Here is a 27,405-nt window from a genome sequence, read left to right as displayed (position 1 = left end):
AATGTTTAAGGTGACAGATATGGTAATTATCCAATTTAATCATTGTTCTATGTATACATGAATCAAAACATTATATTATACGCATAAGTATTTATAATTATTATTGCATCAAAAATTTTTAAAGAAAATAAAATTATTATTACATAAAGAATAGGAATTATCCAGGTGCAGTGGTACATGCCTCTAATCCAAAAGGCTCAGGAGGCTGAGGCATCACAAGTTCAAAGCTATCCTCAGCAACTTAACAAGGCCCTAAGCAACTTATAGAGACCCTGTCTCAACAAAAAGGGTTGAAGATTTTGCTCAGTGGTTAAGCATCCCTGTTCAACTCCTGATACCAAAAAAGAAAGAAGAATTATATGCAACTATAGTTCATCAATAAAAAATGTGGGAAAAAAAGAAGGTGGCTTATAAATATTAAGGGTGAGTAGGATATTCTACTAGATAGCAAGAATTATTATAAAGTTAAAGATGATGTAATAATGGCACAGAGATAGACATAATGACCTACTCAGGTTAAAAGAGAACTAGATATTGAAACAAACATATACAAATCATCAAAAGTTTTAGTATCCAGAATAAAGAATGGATACAAATTTTAAAAACCTACAGAATGGAGAGATCCAAGATGGTAGAATAGAGGTCACATTCCTGGCTGCTCCATGGCATGAAATCAAAAAAGCAAATAGGCAGTTTCTCCACAAGGTGGGTGAACAACAACAACAAAAAGGCAGAGTGGTAGTTTACTGGAACCTAAAACTGAACATTTAAAGCAGATCAGGGACATAGCAGGTTGGATAATATAAGGAAAAAATCCCCAGGGGCACAGCAGCTGCCACAGATGGGCTGGAAGCTCCAGCCAGAGGTCCCTCCATGAGGATAAGGGAATTAAAGGAACTTGCATTTTTGGGAAGCTCAAGGTGTGTCTGGGTATAGAGCAGTTAGAGATCAAAGACATTGCCCAGCAAACCTGAAGGACATATTGTACATGAAACTGCCATCTTTCCAGGCGGGTTGTGGAAGACAAAGGAAGGAACCATTTTGAAGCTGCAATGGGGAAGCCGGCAACTGAAGAAGTCAATTCCTGGCAAACCCACTTTGGGCCTGAAATACAGGTCCAGTAAACACACGCTGCACACGCTGAACAATATAGAGTATACTTAAATGACCAGAAGAAAATCAAAACTGGAGAGAGGTTTACACAAGGGACAACTGGTTTTGGAAACCCACCCTCTCTACCCCTCCCCCTCCAATCTGACTGCTTGCAGGACCTGCTAAGAGAGATATCTCTGGCTGGGCAGAGTCGGGAGAAACTGGAGACTGAACCAGAGACCAGGAAATGTGGGGTCTGTAGGTGACATAGGGGACTAAGAATTGGCTCCTCCACCCCCAGCAGGGTGCAGTGATGCAGCCTGTACTCCCACCCACTGGGAAGGCTGAGGCAGGAGGATGGTGAGTTTTTTCTAAAAAGAAAGCCAGCCCTCAGCAAAAGCGAGGCACTAAGCAATTCAGTGAGACCCTGACTCTAAATAAAATGCAAAATAGGGCTGGGGATGTGACTCAGTGGTTGAGTCACCCTGAATTCACTCCCTGGTACTAAAAAAAAAAAAAAAAAAAGAATTGGCTCGTCCACCACATGAGTGGAACCCCCAGAGCAGCCCTGGGATAAAGTCCTCCAGTGTGGACCAGGAAGTACCAAGCCCTGGAGATGCGCTGATTTAAAATCTCCAGAATAATTAGCATTCAGCCAAGAGCCTAGAGACCACCTATTCCTAAACCCTGCCGACAGGAATTTCACCTACAGGATTACCTCTCTCACTTCAGCAATCCAGAGTGTGGAGCACCACACTCCAGAAGGCTCCACCTAAAACTCCTGAGAAGAAAAGCTGAGAATATTTTGAACTCCAGTGGAAAGAATTCTTAAACTTCTCATGAAGTTGGTTTTTTTTTTTACTCTTTTTCACTGTTTAATTGTGACCATAATGGTACATGGAATTTATACAGTTTCCTATTTTATTTTTCTTCTCTAGCATTATTAAAGCCAATTATTTTACATGGATTAGTTTAAAAAAAAACTAGGATGTTTAGTTTTGTTTTGTATTCTTTTATTTTTAATGTATTTAAATTTTGCTTTATGTATATTTTTCTCCTATCTGTTTCCCTTGATTCTCTCCTTTCTTCTACTAATAGAAGAAACTGTTGTTCTTTTTCACCTTTTTTTTCACTCTTTAATCTTTTTCTTCTGTCTTCTCCTCCCTCATAATTATATATATATCACTTCTGTTCTCTCCCTGTCCACCATTTGAAAATATAAACCCTTTTGCAAACTTGTTTTTTTTTTATTATAGGCATAACTGATCACATCATTTCTGTTTATTGTGATGATTAACACTGTAGATGTCATAGTAGGAACTATTTGGTTTAATGCTATAAATTGTTTGCGTTGGTTTTAGTTATTATTTGTCTCTCCCTAAACAGAGAGGAACTATTTTAAGGACACTGTAAGTCCACAGGGTAGAAATTCTACTGCCTCAGATCCATACTGTTAAATGGGTAGACACACAAACAATATGAAAAAGCAAGGGAACAAATCGCACCAAGCAAACCAGGATATTCCAATAACAGGATACATCGATACCGCAGTGGAAGAAATGTCAGAGAAGGAGTTGAGAATACACAGTAGTTAAACTGATCTGCGAAGTAAAGGATGATGTAAGAGAAAATATAGGTAGCAAAAGATATTTTCAGGAAAGAGATAGACAGTCTGGGGAGGGGGGAACCCAAACAGAAATCCTTGAAATGAAAGAAAAAATAAACCAAATTTAAAATTCAATAGAAAGCATTACCAACAGACTAGATCACTTAGAAGACAGAACCTCAGGCAATGAAGACAAAATATATAATCTTGAAAATAGAGTTGTCTGCAGAGAGAATATGTTAAGAAAACATGAACAGAATTTCTAAGAATTATGGGGTTACATGAAAAGACCAAATTTAAGATTTATTAGAATAAATAAAGGCACAGAGATACAACCCAAAGGAATGCATAATCTTTTCAATGAAATAATATCAGAAAATTTCCCAAAGCTAAAGAATGAAATGGAAAATCAAATATAAGAAGCTTTCAGGACCCCAAATGTGCAAAATTACAACAGACCCACGTGAAGACACATCATAATGAAAATGCCTAGCATACAGAATAAGAATAAAATTTTAAACACTGTGAGAGAAAAATATAAGATTACATATGGGGGAAACCAATTCAGATCTCAGCTGATTTCTTAACTCAGACTCTCAAAGCTAGAAGGTCCTGGAATAACACATATCAATCTCTGAAAGAAAACGGATGCCAACCAAGAATCCTATATCCAGCCAAATTAACCTTCAGATTTGAAGATGAACTAAAAACTTTCCATGATAAACAAAAATTAAAGGAATTCACAATCGGGAAGCCTGCACTTTAGAATATTCTTAAGAAAATACTCCACAAAAATGAAATGAAAAAAAAGTGAAAACCAATGAAGGGAGGAACTCCACTAAGGGAATAGTCAATCAAAGGAGGAACTAATTCAAATTAAAAACTAGAAATAAACCAAAATGCCTGGGAACACAAATCATATCTAAATAATAACTTTGAACATTAATGGCCTAAATTCTTCTCAAAAGACAGAGACTGGCAGATTGGATTAAAAAACAAGACCCAACAATATGCTGTCTCTAAGAGACTGACCTCATAAGCAAAGACATTTACAGACTGAAGGTGAAAGGATGGGAAAAAACATATCACTCACATGGACTGCATAAACAAGAAGGGGTTTCTGTTCTCTAAAATAGACAGTTATGTAAGCTATATAATTATAATCATACAATTGTAATTTTACCTTAATACATTTTTAGCATCTGTAAGGGTGTTTTGATAGCTCCCTTTCCTGATATTTTCTTCTTGATTAGACTTGTTAGATTTTTATCAACTTTAAGCTGTATTATTTCTTTTCTATTTCACATATTTCTGCTCCTACTCTTACTTTTTCCTTCCTTCTATGTAATTTTGAAAATAATTTGTTAATCTAGCTTCTTTCTGATATAAATACTTTGTTCCTGAGTACTATTTCATCCCAGAAATTCTGATATTTTTTTATTGCTTAGTGATAAAAAGCACTTTTAATTTACCTTTCTTGTGCTTTCTTCTTTGATTTGTGTGATATTTATTTATAAATGCTGTTTAAATTTAAAGTAGTTGAGATGGGGGGTGGGGTTCTATATATCTTAAGGTTATTGATTTCTAATGTAATAAATTAGGCAGGAAACACAGCTTGTATGATTTCATATTTTTAAAATTTCTCAAAGCTTATTTTATGATAGAATACAGTCCATTCTTATTAATTTTCTACTTGTCATTTTTGTGTATAGTTCTCTATAAATAACAAATAGGTCAAATTGGCTGATAATGTTGTTCAGCCTTCTATATCATTACTCCTTCCAGCAAAATGAGAGGGCTAAAAATTTCCAAATATGATTGTGACTTGTCTCTCTAGTTTTATTAATTTTACTTCATGTATTTTGAAATTTTGTTATTAGGTACAGACACATTAGGATTGTTATACTTTCTTGAAGAAGTTACTGTATTATGGTTATGAAATGTTCCCCTTTATCTCTGAAAATGCTTTTTCTTGAAACTTATTTTATATTAATAGCTCTACTTCAGTTTCTCATGCTTATTTTCCCCTTCTTTTGCTTTTAACCTATTGGTGTATTGATATTTAAATTGTGACATGTATAGAGCATACAGTTATTGTTTGCTTTTTACACAAGTACAATATCTAGTTCATTTATATTTAAATTAATTATTGATAGTGTGAAAAAAAAAAACACCTGACATGAAGGTCAGTGGAAAATTGGGTAAATGATAGGTTTGATGATGTAATATTTTGGAAAATGGGTTGAATAAAATGGGTCCCACTGTCAAGACTCAGAGAGAAGACTGTTGGAATGCTTTTATTGCAAATATTCATTATCTCATTTATCATATGGTGCACAGGAACAGATGTATATTATTGTCTATTAACACTGTAGATGGACACGATATCTTTATTTATTTATTTATTTATTTTTATGTGGTGCTGAGGATCCAACCCAGTGTCTCATCCATGCAAGGCAAGAACTCTACCATTGAGCCACAGCCACAGCCCGTTTACACTTTTTATTTTGCAAATAAAAATTTATTCACACACACACACACACACACACACACACGTCTTTTAATATTCAAATATACATAGGCAATATATGCATAGGCAATCTCTTTGTCATCCCATTATGGCTTTAATGTGAAATTCTCTGACAACAAATAATACTGGGTATGTTTTCATATGTTTATTTGCCATTTGATTATCTTCTTCAATGAAATACCTGTTTATTTTGCTAATTTTTAATTGCATTATTTGCTAATTGTTGAGTTTTCCAGTCTTTGTATATTTTGTAAACAAGTAAGTGTATTGCAAATGTTTTTCTCAATCTATGGATTGATTGCTCCTTTATAAATGATTTGTTGACTGAAAATTTTTTTTAAAAAATTCAGGGTAAAAAAAAACCCTACAGAATAATGGTCAAAGGATATAAACATTCATTTCAAAGAAAATTAAAGACATATGGTCAAAAATATGCAAAAAGTAAATTAACCTCATTAGTATCAAAAAATGGAAGTTGAGACTATAGATTGTACTGCTAGGTTGGTAAATATTTAGAATCTAACAATATGAATGCTGATGAGTACTCTCTCACATTGTTAAGAAAAGTGTATATTGGAAGAAAACAGTCATGTGCCATTTAACAATGGGAATATATTCTGAGAAATGCATCATTAGCAAATTCCATCACTGTCCAAAAATCAAAGAGTACACTTAACTCAGTGTAGATGATATAGCCTGCTAGATACCTAGAGTATATAATATAGACTATTGGTCCTAAATCTATATAGCATGCTACTGTATTGAATACTATAACATAAAGGTAAGTATCTGTGTATCTAAACACAGAAAGATATTGTAAAAATACTAGGCAATAGGGAATTTTTAGCTCCATCATAATCTTATAGGAACAACATCACATACAGTCTGTCTTGAAATATTATTATGTATCATTTTAGACTTTATAAAACAACTTGGCAACATCTTATAACCAAAAATTTTCTTGTATGTACCTTATAGAACTGTTATACACTAAAACCTATTTCATCCATTTATCCAAAGAAGTAGATTAAATAAAAATTAAAATTTGAATATTAAAAGACATTCAATAGTATTATCAGGACTAACTTAGATTTAAATAAACGTCATGGAAGTAACAGAGCTTTCTCTTCCTTGTAATTTTTTGTCAGGATAGATAAAACTACATAGAAATGCAAATAACAAACAATATCAGAAGCTGTGTAACCATAGTAATGTAGCTAAAAATTATGAATATGGGTCAACTGACATTTATTTTTCAATCATCCATATCAGTAATAGATGACTTCAAATAAACTCAGTCACCATAATTTATAGAACTCTAATAAAAGATTCAAGCTGGGTGAATCTTATGTAGCTGAGATAGGAGGTTCCTAAATTTGAATCCAACCTGAGAAACTTAGTGAGACTGTCTCAAAATACAATTAAAAAGATTGGGGACATAGGGTAGTGGTATAACACCCCTGGATTCAATCTCCAGTACCACTAAAAAAAAAAAAAAAAAAAGTTTCAAAAGGCCAGAAGGTCATCAATGTTAGTCTTGCACTCATTTTACCTGAATATCCTATTTGTGGTGTCCAACTTTTATAACCTGATTTCTGGGGATTTCCAGCAGACAATGGAGTTTTAAGTATTTGAGGATAAGTTTCCTGTAAAGAAGATGAGCTTGTACCAAAATTTGTTGCAACGGGGTTTGGTGTGTGAGATCTTTTGTTTCCAAAGTGTGAACCTAAATTTGAAAAAAAAAAAAGTATTAATTCTTAAAGATTAGAATTATGTAACAATGTGTAAATCCTCATAATTCACATTGTCTACTTTCTATAAAACTTCATAATGATTTTTTTAAATATCAAGTTATGGCATTTAGTTACATTTTTTGTAAGTCTTCTTGTACTAAAATATGCTAATATGGCTTTTGTTTCCACAAGTTCACTGAGGCTACTCTTGCAAAAATCATAAATTACCTTCTTTAAATATACTTAATATGTTTAATTTTTTAGTAAATATTAAGCCTCTTTCCTCTGTTAACTTCCTCATTGAAACTCTCTCTTCACATGTAAAAGGTACTATAAGTTTCAGACTTGACTTCAGTTACTTTTTTAGATATTTATCTATTGACAAATTACCTGTTTTACAGTGTAATCTGAAACAAAGTATAAACAGCCTAGCATAGTGTCCTGAAATATGGAGGTTTAAAAAAAAATAGTTCTTTTCTACTATTTCCTTTCCTTTAATTTCCATGACAACTTTTTATCTTGATTCACTTTAAACTATTTTTAGTTTCCTTTCCCAGATCCATTTTCTTCTGTCTTCCTCTTAACTGTTGGAGTCCAGAATTCTAGTCTTTAAATCTTCTTTCACAAATCAACATTATACATTTTCTGTAAGCATCTCATCTGTTCCTGTTAACTTCTATTTCCTGACAACTCTCAAATCTTCCTATGCAGTCCTGATCCCTCTACTATACTGTAAACAAAGGTTTGATCAGCTTTTTAATAAAGGATTAGACTGAAAATACTTTAGGCTTTGTGGACTATACAGTCATGGTCACAATTATTTAACTCTGACACAGTAGGAAAGCAGTCATAGATAATACACTAGTAAATAAGCATGTATTTCAATAAAACTTTATTTTAGATACTAAAATTTAAATTTCATAAATCTTCACATGCCATAAAATAATATTCTTTTTAAATTTTTCAACCTTTTAAAAAATGCAAAAACCATTCTTACTACTTCACCTGCACTGTTCAATGTAGAAGCCACTAGCCACATGTGGCTATTTAAATAAAAATTAAATTAGGAATTCAATTCCTCAGTCATACTCGCCACATTTAAAATGCTGAAAAGTGACATTTGTCAACTGGTTACCATACGGACAGCATAGATATGGAATATTTCTATCCTCACAGAAAATTCTTCTTCTTTTTTTTGGATTGAACCCAAGAGTGCTTTACTACTGCACTGCTGCCCCTGTCCAGTGCAAGCAGCTGAACTAAAGTTACTCATGTGAATTTGGGGTGACGCAAAATACCACACAGACACAAAATACCTTTTATAAGCTTCAGGACAGCTTCCCTGTTTCCCAGCCTCAGGCTCCCCAAGAAGGGGACAAGACAAAGTTGAGGGAGAGAGAGAGAGAGACAGACAGACAGACAGACATGCCAATGGTTGGAAGTGGGCCTTTATTTGGGGAGGAGGATGCTGTTTCTTAGAACATTCTATTCAAAAAAGGCAGAAGGGGTAGGATTACAAAGGAACAAACAGGTGAGTGTAACTACACCTGGAGCCCAGCATTGTTATCTGAGCTGGGTAATGCCCAAGTTACTGAGAAACTGCAATAATTGTTCAGGACCCTGGGGCATCTGGACTTAAAGTCCTGTTTATCCAGGGCCCCACACTGCACTAATTCCCAGACCTTTTTTTAAATCTTTTTTATTCACAGCTCCTAACAGGGTCTTACTAAGTTTCTTAGGGATTTGCTAATTTGCTGAAGTGGGCCTTGAACTTGTGATCCTCCTGCCTCAGCTTCCCTAGCTGCTGGGATCAGAGACATGTGCCACTACACTGAATTAATCCTCACAGAAAATTCCATCAGAGGATGTAGTATAGATCACTGTATCTAACTACTTTCTGGACATAAACCTGTAGATATTTTCCCAGAACTTAAATCCAAAACAGAGCTTTTTATCTTTCCCCCAATATTTATTACCAGTCATGGTCAATTGTGCCATCTTGGATCCTGACACCCAAGTCATAAACTTAGTAGTAACTTTTAATTCCTCTTTTATCAATCCTAACAGCTAGTCAGAATTACCAAGTCCTATAATTCTTTTTGTTTATTGTAAACTTAGAAAAATTTCCAACTCTCTCCACTCCTATCAGCACATTTCAAGCCTGTATCTTCCTCAGAAAATATCCACAACGGTGTGGATAATTCAGGGGTATCATCATAAAAAGTACAGAATCTGACAAAATACCCTTCATGAGCATTTCCAGGCTTAAAAGAATTAAGGAAGGAACTAGGTACTAGAGACTGAAGACAGAGACCACTGTTTCTTGTTCTCAAGCTACTTTTAGATTCTGAGTCCTTTCTTGAAACTTGTTCACTTGTCTCAGCTTTCCTCCAACTTTTTTTTTTTTAACCTCTGTTTTGCTGTATTTCCTTCATATTCTCTCCTCTGATCCCAAATATACATAAGTTTTAAATCTGTATCTCTTCTAAATGTCTCTTCTTAGCCCTGGCTATATGGACATACCAGAGGCTCTTCACACTCAAAATGTCCATAATAGAACGCATCAACTTCCCTCTAAAAGTTGTTTCTACTAAAAAATTCCTATATCAGGTAAGAGAATGACCATCTATTCAATTATCAAAGCCAGAGAAGACCTGATGTTGGCATGGAGAATAAAACTAATCTGCTTCTCAGATCTAATTCCCGTAAGTACTTTAAATTTAACTACATCAGCTCATCTGTTCTAGTGACACAAAACTATTTGCAGTTTTATCCTGCTGCTTCTGTGCCTTTGCACATGTTTTTCTTTCTCAAGAATGCTCTTTGGTTTCTTTTCTACTTCCCTTTAGTTGGTATTCTTTGTCCTACTTTTAAAACCAATTCATGTTGCACTTACTCTATAGAATTTCTTTTCCCACTTTGGTTTTCCTACTTATAAATATCTCAAAAATGTCTTCAAATATAGTTATCTTTTAAAAGTGTATGTATAGATTTGTAAACCTGTCTTCCTTATTGAACCATAAATTCCTTGAAAGCATGTTTTTCTTATTCACAGCTCCTAACAATTTGAGCCTTGGCTCAGCTATTTGGGTCTTGGTTCTTTCTGTAAAAGAGGAACAAAACACCTACTTTGGCTGGGCACAGTGGTAACACCCAAAATCCAAGTGACTTGGGAGGCTGAGGCAAGAGTATCCAAGTTCAAGGCTAGTCTCAGCAATTTAGTGAGGCCCTAAGCCATTTAGTGAGACCTTGTCTCAAATTAAAAAAGGATTGGAATGTAGTTCAGCTTCCCCAGAGTTCAAGCCCCAGTACAAACAAAACTAAATAACAACAAAAATCCCTACTTTGCAGAATTATAGTGAGCATTGGAGTTTTAATATTCCTAATAAGAAACTAGAATGAAGTATATGAATTTTAATTAGCGGATATTATTAGAACTGATGAACATAAATGGATGGCAATGTATTTTGCGAAGAGGAAAACCACTAACAATATGAACATAGCCTTGGAGGAACTGCAAATTTCGCAGTTTTGTTCTAAAGCAGTGTAAATATCAAGAAGCAGGTAGAGTGCTTGCCGGGCATGTGTGAGGCACTGGGTTCGAATCTCAGCACTGCATATAAATAAATGAATAAAATAAAGGTCCATCAATAACTAAAAAATACATTTATTTATTTATTTTTTAAAAGAAGGGATGTGAGGTGTCTCCCAAAAGCTGACGCTGAGACAATGCAAGAAGGAAGAGAAATGATTGGGTTTTAAGAGTCTTATTCCAATTAGTAATTTAATCGTCTGACAGGGATTAACTGAGTGGTAACTAGAGTGGTAGGGTATGGCTAGAGGAGGTGGGAATTAGGGCGTGGCTATGGGGTATATATTTTGTATATGGAGAGTACAGTCTCTCTCTGCTTCCAGATCACCATGATGTGAACTGCTTCTCTCTGTCACACTCTTTTGCAATGATGTCCTGCCTCACCTTGAGTCCTGAGAAATGAAGCTGGCCTTGTATGGACTAAGACCTCTAAAACCGTGGGTCCTCAAATAAATTCTTTCTCTTCTATAGTTGTGATGGTTGGGTCCTTTAGTCACAACAGTGAGAAAGCTATAAAGATTGGAAACAGATCCAAAATGGCCATGGACAGTCTTTTAAACAGTTCGACCTTGTACCTGTTGATACAGAGCCACTGATTTAAGTTGCATGGGATATAAGAATTTTGCATTTTCCACATAACTCTAGTGGTACTCTAAGTAAACCTGGAAGAAGAAAGGATATGACATAAAATTATGTCACAAAATTAGACATAGAATTATGAGAGTCTGCAATAGCACAGAGATGAAAATGGACAGAATACTGTCACCCTCTTTCAGTTCATGGTAAAAGCATCATTTTCACATACAACTGCAATGCACAGCTTGGATCTGGTTCCAGATTTCTATTTCAGACTATCTCTTAAAATTTCCAATGATGGATAGATACCTCAAAATCATAATTAATATTCATTCTGATGCTTTTTAGTTTGCTTTTTGTATTTATCTCAATAATCTGATAGCTTAATCTTAAGTATAGAAGACTTAAGTATAGAAGTGTTTCCTCACTCATAACAGTTAACGAGTCATCTTTATCTTTTAAATAAGTCGAACTTAACTTGAAGGACTTTTTTTTGTTAGTTATTGATCGATCTTTATCATTTATTTGTTTATATGTGGTGCTGAAAATTGAACCCATTGCCTCACACATGCTAGGCAAGCACTCTACCACTGAACGGCCACAACCTCAGCCTGAAGGACTTGGTTTTTAATAGTAAACATATTCACTAGGATCAGATGAAATATTCAAATCAATCTATTTTCGTCCCATTCGATGACCTGGAGACTATTCATGCACAGCCTGTCACTTGTCACCCATTATAGTGGGTGTTGTTCCGGCCTTATTCAGACCTGAGAAAAGGCATCCAGACTTTTAATGGGCCTGACCCATACAATTCCCAGGACACCCTCTTTGCATCCCCCCAGGAACCACGTTGTCCTCCTCTGTGGTGGCCGCCCAGCCCAGGGGGTGCACCTTCACCCCATCAAGCACTCCTTGCCTGGGGCTGGCAGAGAGCTTGGCGGCTGGTGAGGGAGGCTGCTGCTGCAGCTGCGATCCCCCGCGGCTCCTGAAGTGCCGGGAGGAGTAGAGGACTCCGAGGCCTGAGCGGAAGGGCGGCTCTGAGGCGTCTTCATAAGTTCGAAAGCATAGCGGGGACCTCGGGGACACCGCGGGTGAACCCCTCCGGGTAAGGGGGAAGCCGCAGAAGCGGAAGCGGGGGTAGTAGGTCTCAGCATTCTCACAAGCCTCTCCGGGCCTCAGAAAGGTCATTTGTGAACGCCTGGTCGCGAGGCAAGGGCGGAAGTTGCTACCGAAAAGGGCGGGAGAACGGTGCGCAGAGCAGGAAGCCCGCTTTCCACAACCTCTGGGGTTTCATTGGTTCCTAGGTGCGCCCAGTGTCCAACACATTAAGACTTGTACTCAAATCAAAGCATCACGAAGGCTATGGCATGCACAAGGCTGTGTCCATAGTTATGTTAGGGACCCAAAAGAAGACTGGGTGAGATCTCGGGCTATTTCAGTCCCAACACCACCAATTTCGAAGTTTCACACATATAAGACTACAAGTTTAAACTGCAGTTTCACACATATAAGACTACAAGTTTAAACTGCAGTTTTTTGGCGGGGGGAGAAACGCTCACCTTTGCGATATTATACTCTTCAGATAAAACCATAGTACCATTTTCCTAGGGATACCAGGAAAAGCATCTTAATGCATAAGCTATTAAATACACTACACTACTAAATTGCATTAAGCATCTCAAAGATATAACCTAATTCACCCACATGCAATGGCTGTATAACTGAGAACTCTACAATGACTATTACTTGGTGATGACAAAAACATGCTTGAAAAGACCTCTTATTCTCCCCCCCAAACCGTTAAGGTTGGACGAACAGTTATGAACATTTTTGTAAAGAGTAACCATATCCAAATTTCAACAGCCAATTATTTTGTGCATCTTTTAATTCATGTTTATCCATTTACATCAGTGAACATTCTGTTGACACAAACCAATTAACATGAACTATGGTTTTTGAATACAGGAGCACATTCAAAGAAATCAAGTAAAATTAAATTCTTTTAAGTTTCCTGTTATGGGGATAAGAGTAACAGATACATTTATACAAAAAACATATAACAGCATTTCAAAGAGGAATCTAAAAGAAAATGCAATACAAGCCTTTATTTTATAATATGTATAGTAATATAATTTATTAAAATTAATTTAACAGTATACAAAATATTAGCAGTAATTTTTAGGTTCAAAACCAGAAATGTTGAGATGGCAAAACTCTAGGAAGATCTTTTCCATCAACAATGTGATCTAGCTCACTAGTTCAGGCTGAACATTGACTCTTCGAAGCACTTCTTCAGGCATGCAAAAAACAGGACTAACAGGTTTAATCTGTTCTTCTCCCAAAAGTGACAATCCAGCAATGCCAAATAATGTATGAAAAGGATCCACCTATTAAAAAAATTTGAGACCATTACAAAATGAAAATGTCTCTAAAGTTATAAATACTAAAAATGTCAGTTATGCTTAAAATTTTTCTGAAAGAGACTAACTTGTTGTTTACTTCTTGACCTTTATAACATAATACTAAATTTTACTGAGGTCCCCAGCCTCCAAAATCAGGAAAGAGAATTACACATTCAAGGAATAATGTAGGCTGCTGTAAGAGAAAGCTGACTTTGGAGGTAAAACAAGGAATACAGACTCAAAGGAGAATGCAGGTCATATACAGAGGCAAAGAACTGGTGATTAGAAATTTCTCTAAACTTGGATCCATATCATTCACTACATTTTAAGTTATTAAAAAAAATACACTACTTTTAAAACTACACTAGGACCATCCACTGGATGTACCATCATTTCTACAACCATAAATGCCAAGAACCAGGACATTTAATATTTTAAAAACAAAAACCAAACCTTATACAAACATGTTCAAAATATACTTGCCATGTCTCCTGGCCTATCTGCAAATCCTCCAGTTTCTTCATCTTGACATGCCAAAATGAAAGCTCGCAGTTTCTCTCTGTCAATCCAATGAAGTCTTCCAATTATCTTTAGGGAAGCCAATACCCACCATGAATAGCACACATCTGGTAACTGGAAGGGGAAAAGGGCACAAAAAATTGTCACCATTTCATCCTCTTATATTTTTAAGTTTTTAGAAATATTTGTAAGTGAATAAAAGTCTCATTTTGTTAAAACAATGCAGGGAGAAATCAAAGATGTTACAGACTGTTTGAAATGTTTCTTTCAAACTGATCACTGGAAATGACCAATCTCCAACCCACTCGCTCGTACCCATGCTGTTTCAGTTCTCAGTGAATAAGCATACATATATCTTTATTAATGTCTAACTTAGCACCTTAACCAACAAGCCTAGTCTAGCAGTAAAGGCTCACAAAACCCATTTTCCACTTTCCTAGGTACAGCATTTTTAACAAGTACGGTCCAGGTGGTTACACACTTAAGTCCTGAAAATGTGGTCACCTGAGTGTAAGAAATGCAGATCCTACCCACAACAGTTTGCATTTTAATGAACTCCCATAAGGATTTATATGTACATTAAAGGCTGCTCCAGACTCATATGCAGGCTCTTGGTGCTCTGACAGCCACCCATTTTTCTTAATGAGGTCCCCAGGATTCAAAATCAGACCTTATCTACATATCACTTGTGGGTATTTCCCTAGCCATTAATGTTATCCAAAAATATTTATAAAGCAAAGTTTAAAAATACATCAGGTCAAATGAAATGCACCATCATGCCCTAGTTCATGGGTCACAGGCACAGCAAGCCTTCAGAAAGATGGGGAAAAGACCTCCCAAAAGTTCAGATGTGAGACTATAAATAACTTAAAACTATGTGCATTTAATGGGGTCTTACACTAGTACTGGAGATGGTTCCTAGATTTGTTCATGAGTCAAATCTAGACTATAACCTAATAGTTTTTAAATCATAAAATACAAATGTTACCCCACAATAATTTTAACTGGAACACTGCCAGACTCTTATTTCTATGACTGTATTTGCAATAGGACAAATTGTCCTGCAAACAAAACTGCATACCAGCAAAATCAAAACACTGGCTGACTATCCTACATCCAAAATGCTTGGGAACAGAGTTTCAAATTTCGGAATATTTGCAAAAACACCCCAAAACATGTTTCATATATAGTTTAAACATATGGACAAGTAATGTTATACACTATTTTAGTGTGCGTTTTGGTGGTAATCTGTCACATAGGTTAAGTGTGGAATTTTACACTTTGTAGCATCATATAGATCTGAAGCTTTCAGATTTTAGAACATATTGGATTTCAGATTATGGATACTCACTCAATCTGCGTTCAGTATGGCCCTTAGACACTTAAGGTTTAGAACATAATGTGTAGGAAAATTTCAGTAACCTTACCTCTAAAAATGTCAAAATTTGGGTTTTCCCAGAAAAATGTCTTATTTAAGTTTTCAAACCTCAAAACTGGGCAAAATCAATTGTGCTTTCAAATATATGGGCATGGAGACTTATGTATAAGATGTGTCACAGTAAAGCCTTTGGCTATATCATTTCACCCCTTCAGTGCATGTCTGATACCCTGGTATAGGTCCCTGAACTAAGGTTTGCAAAAGGTTTCATTTCAAAGCCTGAAAAAATACAAGGCCTTCAGATGGGGTGGGAGGGTGTCCTTCTAAAAACTCAAGACAATAAATATTTACACTGGGGGATGGGGAATAGTGGTGACTGACTGATTACACTCAATTCTGAAAACAGATATCAGGGTCATTAAGAATTTCTTCTAGAAGGGTCTTTGTTTTGCCAAGGACTGTATTTTTTGGGGGATATTATTTAAAATTACAATGCAGCAAAGTTAAAGCTCATAATTGATCAATAGCAATATTGAAATGTGATGACAAAGAAGCAGTGTCTGCTCAGGGTTAAAAAATTAGTAATGTTAGAACACAGCTAAGAAACAATACCTTCTCCGGCCTTCCATTGAGTCCTCCTGAAGGTAACTGACGTTCACAAAGCCACCAACCAAGTAAATCAGAATTTACTTGATGCAACTGACTAGTGATAGCCAGAAATCCTGTGCAACAATAGATCTAAAATTACAGACATAAAGTACATGTGTATAATAACTTCTTGATAGCAAAAGTAATTAAAAAAAAATCATTCAAACTGTTTAAACTCCATTTTGTATTTAACTTTTATTACTAGGAGCCAATTCTGCCCTGACATAAATAAATATTGTCAAAATTTCTTCAGCCCATTTCCACAAGCATTTACATATACGATATTCTTGGCAGAATGTGCTCACTCAGAAAAACATTATGAAGACTTAATCTAATGATGTTCTACCTAATCAGAGGTATCTACTAAGAAGGAAGGTATATACATGGGACAAAGTATTGTAAAAATGCTTTCCCCTCATGTAGCACTAAGCAATTCTTATGTAATATCCCACATTACAATCAAAATTAACTTCATTTGCATTCAACAAATTTACTACAAATGGTCTCTTCAAAATGGACACTGAATCATAATCAATATAAATTACCTGTCCAGCATGGGACTCAGAACCAGGTCGACAACCAAATCCACCATCAAAGTTCATACAGGATAAAACAAATTCGATTGCCTTTTCAACATTAATAGCATCAAGTTTCCCCTATACACAGAAGGAAAAGAAACTATTAAATTCCAGAATATTCATGAATGTCTATATAATCATTTCAATATCAATAGTCAAATCTTACCAACAGAGCCAAAGTTGCCACTGCACAAAAGGAGAATCTTGTATCAATTTCTCCTAAAACAAAAATGGATTAAACCAACATATGTTACCAGAGGCTTCTAATCATAACAGTTCAAGTTATATTAAAAACAATGTCAGACAAATATCTCAAAATTTCCAGAAGTTTGAGCTTAACTTTTACGTTGTATAGTCAGGAGAAAACTGAAGAAACTAACAACTAAAAACTAACAAATAAGAGCAAATTATCCTAATTTATTTACACAGAACTGAAAGGATTAGTAATTTCTAAAATGCAATAAACTTACCCTATTTTACAAAAGTAGATTTTCATATCCCATGAAGCAGCTGGTCTCTCTGGTCTGCACTTGTGTTCAGCCCTAAAGCAGAGATTATCTACATTTATCAAATAAACTACTATTCCCTCCCCCCATTCAAATATTCAGAAATTTTGTTGTTTTTTTTTTTGTTCTCTTTCCATCAAAAATTTTTAAAACTTTACAAAACCACCAAATACTGGGGGAAAAAAATGTCACCTACCTTATCTTTTTAGATTGGGCCCCTCTGTTCCAGTGCTCCTGTATGCTGATATAACTACCACAGGGCATGCTGGAACCTCCAGACCATTAACTCCAGTTAGACCAGCTGCTTACTGGGACCTGAAAAGATGAAAAACTTAATCTCCTTATAAACTGATTACTACCAAGACCAGGATATATTGATATTCAATTTATGGTAGTATGGACAAAATCTGACATTACCCCAAATGTCTCCAGCAAAAGAACCATCTTCTTTCTGTAGACTTTGAACATATTCCACAACCTTATTTACATCAATAACATTAATACTATCATAAAGAGTAAGAATCTGTAAGAAAGATAAATGAATCTGGTAAGTAACCTTTCAAGTGTGTTCTTTTGCAGTTACTTTCTAAGATGTCAAACAATCATGTCCTTTGTCTATATGAACCTTTCTCAAAACATGCAGACTATCCTGTTATTAAATATATCAACTTAAGTATAAATAGACTTCAATATTAAATTCTCATTATTTTCAATGTTACATATACTGAAGGAAAAAAATTTACCCTCAAGGTCTCAGTGTAATTTTAGAATTCACATCACTTTGCATTCAGATAATACATGCCACCACATCACTGACCTTGTGGGAATGACTTAAACAGAACAAGACTTTTTAACATTAACATACTAATCATCTTCCTAGTACAGTTTCAATTCTTGACTCTTGAGAAAAGAGAATACATTATCAAGACTACTGAATCTGAAACATTTACCTGGACAGCACTAAGAGTATACAAAAGATGAGGATCATGTCCAATGCTTGCACTTATTCCACCACACTCATGTTGGCATGACTTAATAAACGTCAGAATCTCTTCTCTATTCATCCGATCAAGTTGTCCCATGAGATCCATTACTGTCAGACCCCAGTAGATACCACTCATTCTCAAATACTCAGACATACAGTATTCCTAAAACAACAATTTCTTAAATGTGTCAGTTTGAATTTATGACAGGTTAAAGAGATTTAACACTAATAGCTGGCTTATAAACTGGATTAACCAGGATTAATTCACCTGTTTGAAAATTTAAGGGCAAACCAGAGCTTTAAAAAACAACAAAAAAAGATCTGTTTATATCAGTAAAGTTCAGTGTTTCTTTCAAAGTACCTATACCACTTATCAGACATCCATTCTTTTAATGTGAATGTGGCACAAAATCTATTATCTATGAATTTACAAAAATGACCTAAAAACACAGAAAGTAGATGTGCAGATAGATGCCCAACTCAAGTAGTAGACAATCAAGAAGACTTAAAAATTAGTATGGATTCCAGAAACAATTTTTTTTAAGTATTTTTAGTTATAGATGGACACAATACCTTCATTTTATTTATACGTGATGCTGAGGATAGAACCCAATGCCTCATATGTGCTAGGCAAGCACTCTACCACTTGGCTATAACCCCAGCCCCAAACAAAAATTTGCTGCACTCAACAGTGCATTATTTTAGAGACTGTAAATCAGATGAGAATCTTAGTTTGCTGCCAAACCAAATCCAGGGTTCAAAGGAGACAATTCATTAAAAAGGAACAAGTCAAGGTTCATGCCTCTTAAAGTCACACTGGGGAAATTGAAGTTCTGACTTAAGTTCATTATCCTATTAAGAAATATGAAACTACAGGGTTAAAAACCTAAAACTTAGGAGCGAAAGTTAATATCAGATGTTTGTTTCCCAAGATGGCAGAAAACTAGCTGCTCAGATACTATAGCCAAACTGTTCACTACTTCTTGCTAATATTCTCATGGAGCCAGGTAATCTACTTAAATTATTGTTTAAAAGCTTGAGGTAATGCTGGGCCTGGTGGCGCACACCTATAATCCCAGGGGCTTGGGAGGCTGAGGCAGGAGGATTGGAAGTTCAAAGCCAGCCTCAGCAACTTAGAGGCACTAAGCAAATTAATGAGATCCTATCTCTAATAAAATATTTTTTAAAAAAGGACTGGGGATGTGGCTCAGTGATTAAGCACGCCCCCCCCCCTTCAATCCCTGTTACAAAAAAATTGAGGCAAAATTTTCTCAAGGTCTCAGTGTAATTCTAGAGCTAAGTATTACACATCAGCAGTAAATTCAGGTAATACATGCCAATACATCATTGACCTTGAATGTATACCTCAATCACAAAAATAGAAGCCTATTTTTTAACCTTATACTCTTATCTTCTTTATCTGGCAAAGTCTCTACTTATGGGTAAGATCATATTGATTCTGCCAAACCACCAAACTCAAATATACGAGCGACACATATTAAACTTTAAGGGCAAATCTTCAGTCCTCTGCATAGAGGAGGATACCACTTTAACAAGACATAAATACTGCTATATTACTTAGATATGTCAGACTTCAACTCTTGAACATAAAAATTCATACATACATAGTCATCTTTCTTTGAGCCATAGGATGCAATATAATCTGCATGTTTCTCCAGTAAAAGGGTGACAGGTGCATCAGACTTGATGATAACATCCTTCTGTGGTGTGCCCTTTCAAAAATAAAAAAGCAGCAATCTCATCAATGTTTACTCTGCCCCTTAGCATACATCCAATTTACACCTGAATTTTCTCACTGAAAATTTTCCAATTAAAAAAATCTCAGGTATCTGTTGTAAAAGTAACTTTTTAAACAACCAGTCAAATTCAGGTATTATTCAGGTCTCAGAGTAATTCTAGAGCTAAAGTATTAATAATCAACTTTTGATTCAGAATACATGCCAGCTCATCATTGACCCAAAAATTACCACTTGCATTTATTGTTCCTGTCTTTCACTCAGTTAAGTAAAAGCTTACCAAATGGGGAAAACTTAACACGTGGCAGAAAGACGCAATTTTTTTTTAATGTCTGGGTGGAAAATAATTTGCACTCCCGTTTAATCAAACTCATGTTTCAAAGCACCCTCTACTCTCATAAACCATTCCAATAATGAAGTATGCAATCCCATTAACTCCTTCACCACTGTTAAGCTCAATCCGAGTATTTCCAACAATCCCCAAATAATGTAGTTATTAGTCTTTTCATATATCTACACCTTAGTGACTAAGACTGAACTGTTGTTACCAGAAGTATGCCACGGAAATGACCCAAAATAAAATTGAGTAGCAAATTTCCTTTGGATTCCATTTAAAATTTAGGAGATTTCCAGCTATCCAAGAGGGTGAAGCATAAGGATTTCAAGCACAAGGGAGTCTGGGCAATTTTTTCCACTCGTGTCTCAAAATAAAATTAGAAAGGACTGGCTTGCGTACCATGCTCGAAGGCCACGATTCAAACCCCAGGACCAGGGAAAAGAAAAAAAAAATTGGAAAGCCTCATCGCTAATGATTTCTAAAACTTACTCGAACCCAAAACTAATTACAAAAAGCACGGAAAAATGTGTGTATGTACACAGAAATCAATAAACACGGAGGGAAAGTCAGCCATCAGTGAGGCTTTTTTTAGAGGAACCAAGAAACGCGGCCGCTCAACCCAAAAGAGGCCCGCCCAAAAGGATGAAGCCTACATAAAATTAGAAGCGGCAATTGCGCCTGCGAAATTTGCAGAAAACGCTGAGTAATACTTCAACCTGAGCCCTCAGAAAGTTCCCAAGGCCCGCGTCTTAACCTAAACATTCTCTAATACTGGACAGATAACCTATAGCAACTAACTGCTCAACAGTACATATTATTTTTCTGATCACTCTGAGGAGCCCGGTAAAAACCATCCACACTCACCATGTCTGAGAGCGAAAAGAAAGAACCTACCCCCTCCGTCGTAGACTTACGATTCGCGCGCCTGCGCAGTAGCTTCCTTGAGGCCCCCACCACACCCGACATAGCTGCCCATATGCCCGCCTGAAGGACGGAGCAATTCCCTGGCTGCTCTAGGACCCCACTGGTTTCTCATAGGTGTCCTCATTGCCTGCGCCTTAAATTTTTGGCTCATCTTTCTCCGTCCTAAGATCAGTTCCATTTATATGAAGCAGTTTTAAGTAACGTTGAAATATCTGAACCCTGTTAAGAAACTATTTGTTCTTTAAGTGCTTAAAAGATGTGTAATGGCAGTTAATTAGAATGCCCGCTTGCACGTAGTTAAGTGTCCATTCCTGTATTGCCTTCTGCTCCCCGATTCTTGAGGAAGTGCTTAGTAATTAAAATACTTAGATACTATTTCCAAAAAGAAATTGAGATTTCTACAGAATTCGGATTTTTTTTTCTCTCGTGTGTTGTCTTCCACGCTAAAGGTTTTTGTTTTGTTTTTGGGGTACTCAAGGTCACTTGACCACTGACCTACATTCCACCCTCTTAATTTTGCGGGGTGTAGGTGGGGGGAGACAAGGTCTTTGCCAATGAGCAGAGGCTGGCTTTGAACTTGCGATCCTCCTGCCTGACCTCCTAAATCGCTGGGATTACAGGCTTGCGCCACCAAAGCTGGTCACACTTAAGCATCCTTTAGAAAATAAAATTGATTTCTTTAAGTTAGGATTGCAGAAGTATTCCTGATATGCTGATACACATGAACTCTCAATAATTGAGACAAACTATGATGATGAGCTTCATTATTTTTCCCTATCATTCTGTTGATTTTCCCATTTATAATTTAGAACTGCTTTGCTAAATGCATCTAAACTTGTTTGGTGATTCGTTTGGTGAATTGAGCCTTTATCATTAGGTAAGGACTATTTCTGTTTCCAACAATGTATTTTATCTCAAAAAGCCTCCTCTGTTAGATATTAATGTAATTTTCCTAGTTTTCTGTTGGTTAGTAATTACCTCCAGGGGATTGTTTGTTAGTTTTGTTTCAATTTTACCTTTTAAGCTTTCAGTATTCCTATGTTTTAGAAAATGTCTTATAAATAGAAAGTAGCAGATTTTTTTATTGTCTACTTTTAACCAATAATTTCAGTCCATTTATATGTATTGTGACTATTTATTTGGACTTATATTTAACTTTTTACTTTGTATTTGTTATTCATTTTCTAAACTCTGTTATTTTTTTCTTCTTGCATTATTAGGGATTGAACCAAAGGCCTTCACATATAAGCTGTACCACTGAGCTTCACCTCCAGCACACACATAACACACACACACACACACACAAACACACACACTCACACACACACACCCCCCCCCCCCCCCCGCTTTTTTTTTTTTTTTTTTTTTTTTGAGACAGTCTTATTAAGTTGCCCAGGATAGACTAAAACTTGGCCTCTACCTGTCTCAACCTCCCTCCTAACTGGATGATAGACATTAGCCTCCATGCTCAACTCTATGCTTATTGTTTTGGCCTTTCTTGCCTATTAAAAAAATGTATGTTCTAATAATCTGTTTCCTTATTCTATTTTTTTTTCCTAGTCTTCTGGTTTATAAGTTACAGACTATATAATTCTATCATTTTTGTGACTACTTTGAAATTTACATCGTATGCTTAAAATCACTTTTTAAATTCTTTTGTTTTAAAACTGTAGATGAACACAATACCTTTATTTATTTATTTATTTTAATGTGGTGCTGAGGATTGAACTCAGGGCCTCACACATGGTAGGCAACTGCTATACCACTGAGCTACAAACACAGCCCACTTAAAAACATTTAAAGTTAATACCCTAACTCTACCTCCCAACAGTATAAAAACCTTAGTATGCTCCCATCACCCTTCTTTTACCTTGTTCTGTAGTATTTTAGTTTTTTTTTAACTTCAAAAATAATATTTTGTTATCATCACCTGATGAGGGCAAAGATTTATCAATTCACTTAACTATTTCCTCCTGCATATCACACTGTCCTTTTGGAGTCATTTTTTATTCCTTTAATGATCTTCCTTATTTGAATGATTGTCTGCTGATTGTAAACTCTCAGTTGTGTTTATCTGAAAATGCCTTTATTTTCACCCTGGATGATTCTTCAAATAATTTTGTTTGTTGCTATTTTTAGAAAATTCTGAGTTAACAGTTGTTTTTTTTCTCAACACTTAAAAGATAATCCATTAATGCTATTGGGAAGATACCAGTCATTCTACTTGTCACTTTGTGGGTGAATTCCCTTTTCTGCTTAGAAGATCTTTTCTTGGTCTTCTGTTTTATGCATTTTCAATGAAGATGTGTCTAATTGTGGATTTTTTAAACTAAATATTTGATGAACTTCATATATTTGCAAGTTAATTATTTTATCTGATCTGAAAATTCTCTAACATTTTCTCTTCCAATGCCACTCTTAAACCCAAATTGGATTCCTGGTCTGGGCCTCATTTATAGAAGGTCCTGCTCTGTTCATCCTCCATCCAACATTCTTCTACATCTGACAAGGTGTCCCTGGAACCAAGCCATTCACTTATCTCTGACAACTGAGTGTGCCTCCCAGAGCCTCCTTCCCCATTTCCAGACCATATTTTAGGACCTCCTGAATTTCCCTGCCCAGCTGCTTCATAGCCCACTTCCATATTCTCTCTGGGTTCCTTCTGTGGGCAGGTTTCTTAAAAGGTAAAGCATATGCTTGGATGTGTACCACATGTCCTCAGGTTGGTCAAAGCACTGTGCTAAGTCGTGTATGGATACAGCTTGGATATATAGGCTGAAATGTCTACATTCATTGGTACAAAACCCAAGACAAGGTGAGGGACAGGCCCTAAGAGGCATTGCTTTATTCTTTTGAATTTTTTAGCACAGGATTCTTGGAAGCCCAAGTAGTCTAAATTTGATCCTGGCTTTCTGCATTGTCATAAAGGTATAATTATGAAAGTGGGAGGACAGAACATAGTTTAAGAGTTTATTAACTTTGTTTTTAACTTTTAAATATTAAGACATATGTATAGGCCTCCATTTGTGCTTATTCTAGGCCCTAAAAATGTAAGGGGTGGATCTTCTCTCAATATTCTCTACTTGTAGGTCTTTAGTAAACATGTTAGACTTTCTTGTTCCATGCTTCTTATTTCTTAGCCTATTGTATTTTCTGCCTTTGTTTTTTATGATTGATTATCTTGGGTAATTTCTTCAAGTCTATTTTCTTTTGTCCTTTTGTTACACAGTCTGTGGGCTAATAGCATCAACATTGCAGGATCTTTTAGAAAGGCAGAGCTGGACCCTCAACCTACCAATCACGTTTTTTTATTTTAGCAATTTCCCCAAGTAATTTCTATGCATGTTAAAATTTGAGAAACACTACTTCAGTTCTTTAAGCCTCTCTTCAGCTGGTGCCTAATTTGCTATCTAACAAATTCAGTACATTTTAATTTTAATAATTATATTGTTCAGTTCTAAAGATTCAATCTTATTATTTCAGATCTGTTTTTGTAATTGCCTGTTCTTTCTTTTTTGTCATTAGTTTTGTTGTTGTTGTTGTTGTTTGTTTGTTTTGTTCTAGGGATTTAGCCCAGGGTTGCTTAACCACTGAGCCCTTTATATTTTTTTGAGACAGTGTGTTGCTAAGATGCTTAGGGCATTGCTAAGTTGCCCAGGCTGGCCTCAAACTTACAATCCTCCTGTCTCAACCTTCTTAGCCACTGGGATTATAGGCATCCACCACCACTCTGGCTTATCATTAGTTTTTGTCTAACTGATCATTCTAGTTTTTTTTTTTTTTTTTCCAGTAGTGGGGATTGAACCAGAAGCCCTCTACCACTGAGCCATACCCCCAGCCCTTTTATTTTATTTTGAGACAGTGCCACACTAAGTTGCTGAGGCTGCCCTCAGACATATAATCTTCCTGCTTCAGCCTCCTGAGTCAATGAGATTGCAGGTGTCCCCACCATGCCTGGCTGTATCTGATCATTCTTATATGTAGTCTTGGATTCCAGAATCTGTTATTTTTAATTTCTTTTTACTTTTTTCCATGGGACTGATTCCTTATTTATTTTAGAGATTTTTGGGGTGAAAGCTCCTATTAGAAGGTGTTTTTCTCTGGAGAATACTTGCATTTGCTTCTGACAAAGGTCAAATGGTCCAAATTACCTAAATCTACATTATGCATACTTGTAATAAATGCCCTATATAGCTGACACTCAACTAGAGAAAACAGCTCAAATAAGAACTGTTCCTGCTGGACATAGTGCTGCACACCTACAACCCCAGCAGCTTGGGAGTCTGAGGCAGCAACTTAGCAAGGCCCTAAACAACTTAGCGAGACCCTGTCCCAAAATAAAATGTAAAAAGAGTTGGGGATGTGGCTCAGTGGTTAAGTGTCCCTGAGTTCAATCTGTGGTACCAAAAGAAAAAAAAAGTTTCTATCATTAATGATCCTAGTGGGAATGACAGTTGGTAAGTAATCTATGATTAAATTCTATGATAAAGACAAGCTCAGCATCCTGGAAAAAAGGTGTCTAAATCAATGGGGTGAGGGCAGTATGGTAGGTATGTAGTACAGAAGAGGTGGACACCCAAGGAATTTTTTAGAAGATGGTTTAAGCTGCAGTAGTCCAGAGGGGCTGATGCCTAAAAATTTCTGGACCCCAGGTCTGAAAATTTTTTTAGATTTATACTCATTGGGGGTTTATACCCAGGACAGGTTACATAACAGTTATTCTTTGTCCCGTGTTTTAGATCAGACAGGTTTCACAAGTTTTTACCAAGGAAAACAGAAATAATAACTTTTGCACAACAGCAAGCTTGATTGCAGATCTAGCTTTTATAAGAGAAAGTTGGTCTTTACAACAAAGAGGAAGCCTCAAACCATAATGAGCTCTCTGCAGAAATACTTTATAAAAGGAATACATTCTTTGTAAAAATCTTTCTGACAAGAGAAGCTTAGTTATGGTTCAAGTCTTTAGAGAAGCTTAATTATGGTGGGGATCTTTTTGATGGGGGTATCTGGTGGCTGCATCAGTAGAAGAAAGTAGAGGAGAGAGAAACTGATCAGATGTCCTAGGAAAATCAGTCCATGAAATAAAAATGATACATGCCTCAAATCCAAGACATAGCATTATTCAGATTGTGTCAATACTGGATGAAGGAATGAAAACTAAACCTCACTTCCTACTTTATAAATTCACTGAACAAATATGAACTGGATACCCAAAATGTGCCACATAGTCTAGGTTCTGGATATACAATTGTGAATAAAATAGAAATACATATAAGAAATATATTATTGTAATCACACTCAGTAATTCTGTTTCTAGGTATTTCTCCTACAGATAAGGGATACCAAGATAAGGTATGAAGTGATTTATGTGTAAGAATACTCATATCTGGGGATATATCTCAGTTGGTAGAGTGCTTGCCTAGCATGCACAGGCCCTGGGTTCAATCCCCAGCACCAACACACACACACAAAAATTTATAGTAGCAGTTCTCATAATAGCGAAAAATTATGAATATTTTAATTGACCATCAAAAGATCAAATAATTATGATACATTAATTATTCAGTTATTATTATTTTTTTTTATAATATTTGAATTTTATTTTGTTTTGATTTTGCAATGGTGGGGATAAAACTCAGGGCCTTGCACATGCTAGATAAATGCTCTATCACTGAGCGGAGGATGTATCCTCATTCACAATAGATGTCTTTACATACATGTCCATACATTTATGCAAAATTTATGTAAATTTTGCATAAATACAGAAGTATGTTGTCAAAAGACAGCTTTCATTTTTGTGAAGTATTTTTGCTTTGTTCTTTCTCTTTCTTCCTCTTCCCCTCCTCTGCTCACATCAGCAAATGCTCCCCACTAAGGAAATCAATGTCAGGAACTTAATATATTTTCTACCACCTAGTACTAAATAGGCATACATAAGATATATATGATAAGATATGTATGTATGTGTGCGTATGTGTGTGTGTGTGTATAGTATTTCTTTTATATTTGTTTTGCAAAAATTAAATAATATTATATTCACTTTTTTTCTCATTCAATGCTACCTTGTGGGAATCCCTTCAAGACAATTAGTATAATTCTTTTTTTTTTTTTAATTATTCCATGATTTTATTTTATTTTTTTTTTAATTTTTTATTGTTGGCTGTTCAAAACATTACATAGTTCTAGATATATCATATTTCACAATTTGATTCAAGTGGGTTATGAGCTCCCATTTTTAC

General features: G+C 35.7%; 2 protein-coding genes and 3 non-coding genes across 5 annotated transcripts in view; all 5 read right to left on the bottom strand.

The window, feature by feature from the left end:
* Positions 1 to 12,327, bottom strand: part of Msh4 (mutS homolog 4) — an 86,553-nt gene extending 74,226 nt beyond the window's left edge. Inside the window, exons 1-2 of the mRNA XM_027935258.2 lie at positions 12,049 to 12,327; positions 6,781 to 6,954 (exon numbers count right to left, since the gene is read on the bottom strand). Of these exons, the coding sequence (XP_027791059.2) occupies positions 6,781 to 6,954; positions 12,049 to 12,286 (412 nt within the window). The 5' untranslated portion in view covers positions 12,287 to 12,327. The remainder of the gene's footprint in view (positions 1 to 6,780; positions 6,955 to 12,048) is intronic.
* A 672-nt stretch (positions 12,328 to 12,999) lies between these two features.
* On the bottom strand, positions 13,000 to 21,162 carry Rabggtb (Rab geranylgeranyltransferase subunit beta). Its single transcript, XM_027935228.3, has 9 exons — positions 21,107 to 21,162; positions 19,774 to 19,881; positions 18,114 to 18,311; positions 17,581 to 17,686; positions 16,824 to 16,876; positions 16,625 to 16,735; positions 16,044 to 16,169; positions 14,018 to 14,167; positions 13,000 to 13,519 (listed from the first exon to the last, which is right to left on the bottom strand). Exons 1-9 carry the CDS (start codon positions 21,107 to 21,109, stop codon positions 13,379 to 13,381), a joined length of 996 nt encoding a protein of 331 aa, XP_027791029.2. The 5' UTR covers positions 21,110 to 21,162; the 3' UTR covers positions 13,000 to 13,378.
* On the bottom strand, positions 17,911 to 17,981 carry LOC114092703 (small nucleolar RNA SNORD45). Its single transcript, XR_003582783.1, has one exon. It is a non-coding gene; the product is annotated as a small nucleolar RNA SNORD45 (small nucleolar RNA).
* Positions 19,422 to 19,501, bottom strand: LOC114092701 (small nucleolar RNA SNORD45). The gene has a single exon (XR_003582781.1). It is a non-coding gene; the product is annotated as a small nucleolar RNA SNORD45 (small nucleolar RNA).
* Positions 20,048 to 20,126, bottom strand: LOC114092702 (small nucleolar RNA SNORD45). Its single transcript, XR_003582782.1, has one exon. It is a non-coding gene; the product is annotated as a small nucleolar RNA SNORD45 (small nucleolar RNA).
* Positions 21,163 to 27,405: the final 6,243 nt, after the last annotated feature.

The sequence above is a fragment of the Marmota flaviventris genome, chromosome 10 (genome assembly GCF_047511675.1).
Source record: "Marmota flaviventris isolate mMarFla1 chromosome 10, mMarFla1.hap1, whole genome shotgun sequence".
Taxonomy (NCBI): Eukaryota; Metazoa; Chordata; class Mammalia; order Rodentia; family Sciuridae; genus Marmota; species Marmota flaviventris.
This window is presented reverse-complemented; position numbering and strand designations above follow the sequence as displayed.

What these genes read in the sequence shown, in the direction of transcription:
- Rabggtb (XM_027935228.3), bottom strand. An exon ending in TCAATGGAAGGCCGGAGAAG is followed by an intron (nt 14,168 to 16,043) that starts GTATTGTTTCTT and finishes TTCCCCTTCCAG; the next exon opens with TTACCAGATGTGTGCTATTC. An exon ending in CAGATAGGCCAGGAGACATG is followed by an intron (nt 13,520 to 14,017) that starts GCAAGTATATTT and finishes TTTTTTTAATAG; the next exon opens with GTGGATCCTTTTCATACATT.